Source organism: Oncorhynchus keta, chromosome 2 (genome assembly GCF_023373465.1).
Source record: "Oncorhynchus keta strain PuntledgeMale-10-30-2019 chromosome 2, Oket_V2, whole genome shotgun sequence".
In the NCBI taxonomy this organism is placed as follows: Eukaryota; Metazoa; Chordata; class Actinopteri; order Salmoniformes; family Salmonidae; genus Oncorhynchus; species Oncorhynchus keta.
The window spans coordinates 15197931-15209519 of record NC_068422.1 but is presented as its reverse complement, the minus strand read 5'-3'; the positions used below and the strand labels follow the sequence as shown (position 1 = coordinate 15209519).

The 11589-nt window shown below is 41.3% G+C and overlaps 1 protein-coding gene across 1 annotated transcript; it reads left to right on the top strand.

The window, feature by feature from the left end:
* Positions 1–2717: 2717 nt before the first annotated feature.
* Positions 2718–10511, top strand: LOC118397188 (zinc finger protein 616-like). The gene is made up of 4 exons (XM_035791710.2): positions 2718–4793; positions 4934–5037; positions 8405–8507; positions 8814–10511. Exons 1-4 carry the CDS (start codon positions 4508–4510, stop codon positions 9755–9757), a joined length of 1437 nt encoding a protein of 478 aa, XP_035647603.2. The 5' UTR covers positions 2718–4507; the 3' UTR covers positions 9758–10511.
* The last annotated feature ends 1078 nt before the right edge of the window (positions 10512–11589 follow it).

Sequence of the window (11589 nt, the reverse complement as noted above, 5' to 3'; positions counted from 1 at the left end):
GAGACGGCCTACAGGGAGGAGGTAAGGGCCCTCGGAGTGTGGTGTCAGGAAAATAACCTCACACTCAACGTCAACAAAACTAAGGAGATGATTGTGGACTTCAGGAAACAGCAGAGGGAACACCCCCTATCCACATCGATGGAACAGTAGTGGAGAGGGTAGCTAGTTTTAAGTTCCTCGGCATACACATCACAGACAAACTGAATTGGTCCACTCACACTGACAGCGTCGTGAAGAAGGCGCAGCAGCGCCTATTCAACCTCAGGAGGCTGAAGAAATTTGGCTTGTCACCAAAAGCACTCACAAACTTCTACAGATGCACAATCGAGAGCATCCTGGCGGGCTGTATCACCGCCTGGTACGGCAACTGCTCCGCCCTCAACCGTAAGGCTCTCCAGAGGGTAGTGAGGACTGCACAACGCATCACCGGGGGCAAACTACCTGCCCTCCAGGACACCTACACCACCCGTTGTTACAGGAAGGCCATAAAGATCATCAAGGACATCAACCACCCGAACCACTGCCTGTTCACCCCGCTATCATCCAGAAGGCGAGGTCAGTACAGGTGCATCAAAGCTGGGACCGAGAGACTGAAAAACAGCTTCTATCTCAAGGCCATCAGACTGTTAAACAGCCACCACTAACAGTGAGTGGCTGCTGCCAACACACTGTCATTGACACTGACCCAACTCCAGCCATTTTAATAATGGGAATTGATGGGAATTATGTAAATATATCACTAGCCACTTTAAACAATGCTACCTTATATAATGTTACTTACCCTACATTATTCATCGCATATGTATATACTGTACTCTACATCATCGACTGCATCCTTATGTAACACATGTATCACTAGCCACTTTAACTATGCCACTTTGTTTACTTTGTCTACACACTCATCTCATATGTATATACTGTACTCGATACCATCTACTGTATGCTGCTCTGTACCATCACTCATTCATATATCCTTATGTACATGTTCCTTATCCCCTTACACTGTGTATAAGACAGTAGTTTTGGAATTGTTAGTTAGATTACTTGTTGGTTATCACTGCATTGTCGGAACTAGAAGCACAAGCATTTCGCTACACTCGCATTTAACATCTGCTAACCATGTGTATGTGACAAATAAAATTTGATTTGATTTGATTTGATTTGATTTGATTAGGACTAATTTGTGGATGAGATTAAGAATGTGCAATGGTTGGAAGTGTGTAGTAAGGATGATCCTGAAATGTCACAAAGTTTGTTTATGAAATTATTTATGAGTATAGCTGATTAACATGCCGCTTTAAGAAAATGCACTATGAGGTCAAACGGTGCGTCAAGGATTGATGAGCTGAGAAATAATGATCTTGTGACTAAGCTAAATACAGGAAAGAAGAAGGGATTCTATCAACACAAAATGTATGAAGTAAAAGGTGATGGGGAAAACTGTGGAGAACGTTGAACACTATTATGGGTAGGAATTTGAACATATCTGCCTCTTTTGTTGAATCAGAGGGTATATTTATTACAAAACCACATGACATCACAAACTACTTTCATGAATATTTTACAGACAAAGTGGACAAGTTGAGGGATGCTATGATTCCAACTGATGGCTCCATGTCATATACCCTTATAAAATATTGTATCTTGAAGGAGAGGCATTGCATGTTTGAATTTCATTACATTTACATTTAAGTCATTTAGCAGACGCTCTTATCCAGAGCGACTTACAAATTGGATCAAGTAGAAAGGGAAGGTAGAAAGGATGCGGTTGTCTCTTTCGGATGACAAGTCACCTGGTACAGATAATCTTGACGCCAAATTACTTAGAGTTACAGCTAACCAAATATCTACCCCAATCTCTTGACTCGATGGCTGCATGCCTATAGAAGGGCATCTTCTGAGGCTGAGGGGTGCTTTTCTGAAGGCGCATGATGCTTTGGTTCTGCATGAAGATCACAAGCTCTTCAACTGGGTCGCGATGGAGGAAATAGCCTATATGCAAATTGGAGTGGTTCTAGGGTGTCAGGTAGGGTGGAGGTGATATGGTCCTTGACTAGTCTCTCAAAGTACTTCATGATGACGGAAGTGAGTGCTACAGGCCGGAAGTCGTTTAGCTCAGTTACCTTAGCTTTCTTGGGGACAGGAACAATGGTGGCCCTCTTGAAGCATGTGGGAACAGCAGACTGGGATAAGGATTGATTGAATATGTCCGTAAACACACCAGCCAGCTGGTCTGCGCATGCTCTGAGGACGCGGCCGGGGGTGCCGTCTGGGCCTGCAGCCTTGCGAGGGTTAACACGTTTAAATGTTTTACTCACTTTGGCTGCAGTGAAGAAGAGTCTGCAGGTTTTGGTAGCGGCCGTGTCAGTGGCACTGTATTGTCCTCAAAGTTGTTATGATTGCAGACAGAGCCCAGTGAATGGGATGGTGCAATATTGGATTAGTCATATTTTGATAAGGTGCATGCATGGGGATGCCCATGCTGTGGTGATAGACCTAGCGGACTGAAACCTCACTTTTGTAGGCACAATACAGCTAGTGCTAAAGAGACTCACGCTGGCAAATCAATCCATTACGTTAGCTACCTAAATGTGAAGTAAACTCAACTGAGTAATAGAGACTTTTAACTTGAAAACGTGCAGGATAACTCTTTCTGGTTTCCTTGACTTCCGTTTTTTTTTAACTGTGTTATGCTTGTTCTCCTAGCACTCCTCACAGGCCGTTGGTGTACGTTTTTATGTCGCTGAGATGAAACTGCCAAAACTCTGACAGGTATTATTGTACATCAGAATTGCATCACACTATTTGTTCAAGCCTAAAATATTAGTCCGTAATCTTAACATGATGTTTGTATGTTCACAGACATAATTTCACATTTACGTTTAATGTTTCACGCATGGCTTTTCTTACGACCCTACCAATTTACGGATGGATTTTCTTACGAGCCTAACGTAAACCTTTTGGCAGGAACCTCGCTCCATACAGATGTTTCACCAGATAAATGTGAAGCATCCAGTTGGCATTTCCACTCACTACCAAATATGGTGGTGGGAGGAAACCCAGTGGCCGGCAGGGGGAGATCATGGCCAAGAAGGATTTTGGCCATTCAGCTAATTTTCTCATCAATTAAACATTTGATCTCCCTAACATTTTCTGTTTCCTTAACTAGAATCTATAACAGAGTGGGCTGCGTTTTGTAGACTTTACCCTTTGCCAAAGTAAAACAAAAATGATGTTGTTAAGGAGTGCAAAGGCGAATTTAGTTATTGCACACTAGCACATCACATTGCTTGCTGTTTGGGGGTTTTAGGCTGGGTTTCTGTATATCACTTTGTAACATTGGCTGATGTAAAAAGGGCTTTATAAAGACATTTGATTGATTGGTCGTAGGCGTTCCATAACAGAAATATACAATGAAATGCTAGAACGCGCCAATAGGATCTCACTAGCTTGTGCTTGGACCTGCCCACCTCCTTGCTTGTTCTTGTTCTGCCCACTATGATTTAATTGATTTGCTCCCATTGAAAATGACAGGCTCTGGTCTATCTTGGGTTAGTTCTAAAACATATTTGGTATAGCCTCTCCCACCAAGAAGAAGACCCTGGTACTGAAAAGAGAAGCTTATGGTTGCTATGGATTTGTATATATTTGTTTCACTACCCGTACAGTAGGTGGCAGCAATACACCGTATCGATTGTAGTCTGCCAATAAAGCTAAAAGAAGAAGAAGATAAAGAAATTGGGGAAAGTAGTGGTAGGTGGTAATTGTAGGGGTGCCCATGGGGCTGGGGATCAGAAATGTCCCGTGCGAGAGAAGCAGGTTGAGGTTTCCAGGGTTAGAGTAGTGCAGAAGTTGTCATATGCTGAGGCAGTGAAGAAAGTAGAGGAAGATGGGTCAAGGGGGAGGAATCCTGAGAGGACGTACGTTAAGGAGTGGTGTGTGTAGTAGATCTGTACCAGTACAGAGGAATAGGCCAACAATTGATATATGTTTCAGTAAGATTTGATTTTTAGCATTTATTGAAATGGTTATCAACTGTACTGCAGGGATGGAATGTAAGTCGCAGAAAATTGAGGTTGTGTTGGCAGCTGCAGAGAGGTATTTGGGTATACGAGACTTGACATCAGAGGAGTTACAGGGTGTGAGGTAGGACTAAATATATTTAAATAGTGGAGTTTGGTGGTGTTACTTTTTTATTATTTGATTTTTTTTGTGAGTGGTGCAGATAAGGTATTTTTTTATTTTTTCAAGCAAAGTATTAGGGAGTTGTACTCCAGTCTACTAGGTGGCGGTAAAGCAACATTTATTGGATGCCAGCTGCCATTAAACCTCATCAAAGAAGAAGAAAAGGCGACCGACGCTGGTGGTCCTCTGTTTACTTTTTAGTGCACTACACCAAATTTGATTTCGAGGTGTCTGCATCTATCTGTACTTTTCAACAGCCTTTTGCTTCTACACTACACATCCATTAACAATTACTTATTCGAAGGCCATTTTCGGTCAAATAATGGCAAATGACGTTGCTTTTCACACTCAGCTAGCCTCCATCATGGAGGTTTTAGCTAACGCGGCCGTGGCTGAAATCTGCGAGCTTGTTGACAATGGCTATGCGGTCCTGCATTTGGAGATATCTCAAGGGCAGAAGGAGAATGAAGCGTTGAGGAGAAAACTACGGATGATGGAGCTGAAAGTGTCTCGTGCGAGTACTCCGAGAGCGGGAATGGGAAGCTCAATCCTCGCGCACAGTCGTTCTCGAACTCACTTTGGCATGGAATCGAGAAGGACATCAGTCGGTAAGATTCGGCGGTTCCAATAGAACGCATACTAATTACATTTATTGGTTACATCATTTTAGAAACCAACTTATCAAGACACCATTGATAAAGTGTGTTGTGTGTGAATGTAAACAATTTCCCTTGTATGCTAATTTTAGGCGAGGTACATTGTCGGAGAGGAGTTGATTCCCAGTTGGTCACCAGCCTGTTTAGGGACGGAAAGTCCTCAGGTGATACTGGACAGACTACCACACAGAGAAAGGTACAGGGGCGAAAATCTGATATCAACTTTGGAGGGGACAATTACATGACATTCTCTCAAGAGCAATTCCTGAGGGGGACACCAAAAGTAGTGCTGTAACACATATCCTACGTTGTAATATGTTAAATGTATATTGAGGAACCATAATTACTACTACTACTGGATAATTGATAGGTACAGTAGTTAACTGAAGGGTTGTCCCAACTTGTTAAAATGTTTAAATCATTATAATACTAATAATAATAATAGTTATAGCAGTGTTCTTTATCAGTCCAGTATGTATGCAGGTATTTGTATTTACAACCAGCAATACCAAGCAAGGCCAGTAGGTGGTAATGGTACTGTACACTGTATGGGTGCAGGTTTCATAAATACAATGAACACTATGCGATCTCGTCTCAAATAATCTCCATTGAGAACCATCACAAAGTTGGTCTCCGCACTGAACGGACCTTTTTATTTAACTTTTTCTGATTCATTTATATATTCATTTATATAGTCATTAAATATGTGCCACTGGTTTGAGTCTATTACAACATCTTTACAATAACAAAGCACTCAGAATAAGTTCAGTTCTAAAAGCAAAATAACTACTTCAATGAAAAACCCAAACAAATCAACCAAAATATCCTTCAGAAATACTTAGTTATTGTTCAGTCAGTGTCTCAACTCTTCAAACAACAGCTATTGACAAGTATGTCACACAAAGTATGCAATTTTAAATAAAATAAAATAAATAATTAGTAAGTGTACTATCATGTACTAAAAACTACTAAACAAAATAACAAATATCATACTATACACCAGGGGTTCTCAAACAGGGTAGGTGGACCCCTAGGGGTCCCTGGTGTTATGTCAAGGGGTCCATGAAATAAAAAAGTGTAATGAACGTATTCAGCAGCACAAGGATTCCACTAACTTTACATATAATATAGAGGGGGTGGAGGTCCCTGAGGAGGACCACTCAAAACCTTGCCTGCCTTTCCTCAAAATATGCAGGGGTTCCAGTACTCAAAAAAGGTTGTGAACCACTGCTATACACACTACTGAACAAAACAACCGAACATATGTTTGAGGGTTTCAATGGATCCAACAAATTGATGGCAGATATTTTCCCTCAAGACTGTCCAGCCTGTCTTTATGTACATTACAGACAAAATTCTGATCAGCACCTCAACTTGGTCAACCAACCCCCGCACCTGCACTGGAAGCCTCCTGAGGACCTCTGCTGCCTCTCAACTGCTGCTACAGGGGTATTTTTTGCGAAAGAGAGGCAACTGCACTGAAAAATAATCTATGTTCAGCTCAGGGTACTGATCTAGAGACTCATCCAACTCCCCCGTGAGAAGCACGCTTTCCAACTTTTGCAGAATGTTTAGACTGTCCTGGTCAAAATGGTGGCCAAACTGAACCTCCACACCATCCAACACTTAAAACAATTCTGCCCTATTGTGATCCACTGCTCTGCCAGCAAATCGTCTTGAGTGTGTCTCAATGGATTCGATCAATGTTGTTGCTTTCTCATAGAGTGCAAGGTAGCTTTCGTTATTTCCACATGCTGGATAACTGGACATTGATTGGATTTAGCTGGTGTGCTGTTACAGTTACACAGTGGTGGTGGGTTTGACAGTTTTAATGGGCTGTACATTTTACAAAGGCTTTTCTCCAGTTCCTAAATCCTGCACTAATGAAGGCAGCATCCGCTCTTTGGCCAAAAGATGGCTGGCTTGAAAACCCTTGGCTCCACTGAAAACACAAAACTCATTTTATTGATTGATTATAATGTAGCCAGGGGAAATCGCAAAACCATCTCTCTTGAAACGTCAACACTCTGTTGGCAAGAGTTTGCGGTTCTATAAATTGTGGGTGTGGCTGATATGGTTTTGTGCCATCACTGAGGTAACTGGACAATGCTGTGCCACTGTCCCCTATACTGGTGCAGATGGCAACAAGGTTGACACCTGGTCCTGCCGTGGCTGTGCCACTGTCCCCTATACTGGTGCTGCTGGCAACAAGGTTTACACCTGGTCCTGCCATGGCTGTGACACTGTCCTCTGAAGTCTCTCTCCTTGGCCCTTTCCCTTTCACCACCCTCACTGCCTCACAGTCTATCTCCTAGAAATGAAATAAGGTGTTTGCCGTACTCCTAACAACCGCTACCCAAAACTACACAATTAATCACAACAGCAATACCATTGCCTTAAACAAATCTTAGTTCAGTCACCAGTTTAAGTTGAGAGTGGGGGTATCCATGGCATTTTCCAATTATGTCTGTATTTTACAAGTTAAAAATAAAAAAAATGGAGAACCTTTCATAATGTTGCCAAACAAAGACTCAACAAACTTACCTGAGACTCCCTGTCTTTGCCAGTCTGTCCCTGCCCATCTGTCCCCAGCTCTGCTGTCTGTGTGCCCTCTGTTGCCTGATCTGCCTAATGACATCATGTTTACAGTGATATATTGGGGGGGACAAATCATATTTTTCCCAGGATGGGGGGGTCTTGTCCCCCCTGGGATTTCCGCCTATGGAAAGGTAAGCATTTGTCCACACTTGTTTCAGAAAGGGCAGCCTAATACTTCAGTGGTTATCAAAACAACCTGGGTCTGAATGTAATGTTTACTGATCTGTTAGTGTTCTTGTGTTATATATTTTTTTCAGTTGTCTTTATGACTGTGACTGTACAGAGCATTATTCCCAGTTTTAACTGTGTGGTTCCAGCCCCGAATGCTGATTGGCTGACAGCCATGGTATATCAGACCGAATTCCTATGGGTATAACAAAACATTTCGTTTTACTGCGCTAATTACGTTGGTAACCAGTTTATAATAGCAATAAGGCACCTCGGGGGTTTGTGGTATATGGCCAATATACCACGGCTAAGGGCTGTGTCCAGGCACTCCACGATGCGTCGCACATAAGAACAGCCTTTAGCCGTGGTATATTGGTCATATACCACACCCCCCCGAGGTGCCTTATTGCTATTATAAACTGGTTACCAACGTAATTAGCGCAGTAAAACTAAATGTTTTGTTATACCCATGGTATTCGGTCAGATATACCATGGCTGTCAGCCAATCAGCATTCAGGGCTGGAACCACACAGTTAAAACTGGGAATAATGCTCTGTACAGTCATAAAGACAACTGAAAAAAATATATAACACAAGAACACTAACAGATCAGTAAACAGGTAAAACAGGATCACTTGATTACAAAATTACCACTAGCATGGGTGGGCTATATGTCATATTTACATTCAGACCCAGGTTGTTTTGATAACCACTGAAGTATTAGGCTGCCCTTTCTGAAACAAGTGTGGACAAATGCTTACCTTTCCAATTGATTTTACCCAACCTTGTGTCTAACAGCCTGCAGCGTTGGATGAGAGAAAGTCCAAATCACCTAACATCAAAGAGGAGAGGCGGGAAGAAGCCTGGGACAATCATAACCAACGAGAGAGATTGAGTACCGGTAATTAAATGGGAGAAGGGCTTAAAAAAGTGTCTTCATTATGCCTTTTGGGAAAAAACATGATACATGAATACTGTCATGTAAAATGATTGCAATGTTAGACTGTACTGCGTACAATTCATAAATTGATTTAATTATAAGTACAATAGATTTCATGGCAATATTTGGGGCTTTCATATAGACTAGACTAGATTAATACTAATACATTTCTCAGAAATTGCTCATATCCTGACTGATGTGTAGTATTTGATTACCTTCATGAGCATCCAGTTCAGTGATTCACACACTGTGTTTTTGATGTTGTAGGAGCTTTAAATCCCTGTGTTGGAGGAGAAAGACATTCTAACATCGACACAGAGGCTGCTCAATCAATCGGCAAACAGGAGAACGCCAGCTCTTGTATATGGGTGAGTGGTGAAACAGACAACAGCCTCTTGCCAGAATCAAATGAAAATATTAGTGTGAACAAAAGATCTCAAACCCCAGCATTGGAAGATGGTGATGGAATACTTGACCATGCAGGCTTTGATTGTATGATGTTTGAGCCCCCCAGACAACTTGGGACCCTTAGCACCCAGGGTCCTGGGGCTGATCTTCCTGAGTGCTCTTACTCTCATGTGGATGTTGTACCTCTTAATTCTGATTCAGAGAATAGTTTTCCCTTTTCGATGAACAAGGTAAGTCGCTCCATAACTGAGCACAAACAACCTGTAGCTTACAGAGACAATAGACAGAGGGTGCCGTTGCCCTCAGATGAGCCTCACATGACTGTGCGAAAAGGCATGGAGACCGGATCCAATGCCTTGGTAATGACGGATGGTTGGGTCTCCCATGACAGTCATAATAACGACGCTGTGAATTACAACCAAGACGGCACAGCAGGTAACCGGTTCATTTGTAGTTTCTGTGGTAAGACTTTGGCGTGTCTGAAGAACCTCAAGACACACCTTAGGGTTCACACCGGGGAGAAGCCGTTCAGCTGCATGCAGTGCGGGAAACGCTTCTCCGACTCCAGCAACCTCAAGCGACACCAGAGCGTACACACGGGGGAGAGACGCTACGGCTGCAGCCACTGCGGCAAGCGCTTCGCCCAGTCAGGCTCACTCAAAGTGCACCTAAGCATACATAAAGGATGCAAGCAGTTCCGATGCCCACAGTGTGAAAAGACTTTCATATCGGCCAATCACCTCAAGAGACACATCAGTGTCCACGATGGAGAAGAAAGTATTTTACCAACCACTTTTCAGTGAGTGAAAGCATACCCAAACGTGCTCCAGCCCAGCTTGAACAAAAAAATGAATTGGGGGCTCGACTGAAGGAGTTGATCATCCAAAAAGTATTCCATACACTTTTGAATGACTGTTTTTGTAACTCTTATCATTGAAGTTGTTTATCACTCATCCTCAGCCCACTGTGTGAAAAGTGGTTTGTGGACTCAAGTAATCTCATTCGTCGCACCGGATACTACATACAGTGTGGGGAGAGGTTTGCTGCGAAGCACATTCTTAGAATTCACCTAGAGAGAAACTATTCTGGTGCTCTAGTGCTGGAGATTGTATTGTCACTGAGTATACCACGAACACAGTTATTTGTGAATAATTCTACTTTCGCATTTTGACTGAACACATTTTGTCTGTATTGGGCTATTTGTTATTTACAGTTTAGGAGTAGTCATAACAAAAGGAATGGAATAAAACAAAATATTTTGTATGTGTATCTAATGTGTACCATTTTTATTATTTCAAAAGTGCTGCAAGAAATATATGAACAATACAAACAGTGATTGTTACTATTATTATTTTTATTATTAGTAGTAGTAGTAGTAATATAAAACATACTACCTCTCTTTAGGAAAAACACTCCAAGCCAACCAGTCTAGTAAAATGATGTCTCGCAAAGGCCCATGTATGACATTTTGAAATATGAATTCTTGCACACATTATTTTTGTAAACATTTCCTCTGAAAATGTGTTTTTGTGAAATAAACAATTGTAAGAAAAAGGCCATTATATTGCTGACTTTTTTTGACTCATCCAGTAGGATGCAGAACCAGCCTCTCGTCAGCAACACTAAGTAAGCACTTCCGGGTCATGAAATAAAAAGTCCCCCACGTAATAGTAGAAAAATGTAAATAACCTGTATTTAGTCATGGCATATGAAAAATGATTGCCTAAACAATAATAATGATAAATTTTTGTTCAGATTTAAGTGAGATTTGCATTAGTTGGGTTTTAAAACATGTTCCAAGGTCAAATAACACTTTTCTGTATACAAATATTGCACTGCACAGGAAAAACTATTGATTGTGTGTCCATAAAACCAGGGTCCAGTCTACTCACTATAGTCCCGAGAATACAAAGCAGATGAGTTTGAACAAAAAGCTAGGTCATATGAAGTGTTGCTGGCTTTTAACTCTTCCCCCTCCATAGCCGCCATTTCAATTTACTGAATATGGAATACATATATGGAATACATATTAGACTGTAGAGAATAAACTTTATTACCTGTCTCAGCTTAAGTGATGTGGAAAATAGTCAGTAGGTTCTCTACTAACCAAATATGCACACGCAATCATTTTTTTCTGTACAGGGCTTTATTTTTACTGTTCAGGCACCCCACTTTAGCTGTTTGACCACAGTAAAAGTCAAGCAACACTTCCATTGACCGAGCTTTTTGTTCAAACTGTTTTGTATACTAGGAATTCAAGTGAGTAGACTGGACCATGGTTTTATGAACACACCATCAATTTTTCCCTGTGTAGTGCAATTTGTTTGTGCAATACAACAAAAATACTGTAAGACTTTGCTTAAACATTACTTTTCAAAATGGCATCCTTGAACAATCACACCAGTAAATTAACAGTAATTATACAATATTTTTTTATTATGTTTTCTTTTCTTACCAGTAGACTAGAATGTTCCTTACATGAATTGACTTGAGCTCCAACCATTTCTCAATGTGCTCTAATTTATAGTATTATTTATCGTATATGAAATAGTAATTCCCTTTAGTTTAGATTTTTCCATGAAGTTGGCTATCATTTTGAAACAGTTCCAGCATTATGCAAATTACAAAAACATCT

Coding starts and splice junctions, on each gene's coding strand:
- LOC118397188 (XM_035791710.2), top strand. CDS start 4,508: ATGGCAAATGACGTTGCTTTTCACACTCAGCTAGCCTCCATCATGGAG. Junction 4,794..4,933: donor ATCGAGAAGGACATCAGTCG/GTAAGATTCGGC, acceptor TGCTAATTTTAG/GCGAGGTACATTGTCGGAGA. Junction 5,038..8,404: donor AGACTACCACACAGAGAAAG/GTACAGGGGCGA, acceptor TGTGTCTAACAG/CCTGCAGCGTTGGATGAGAG.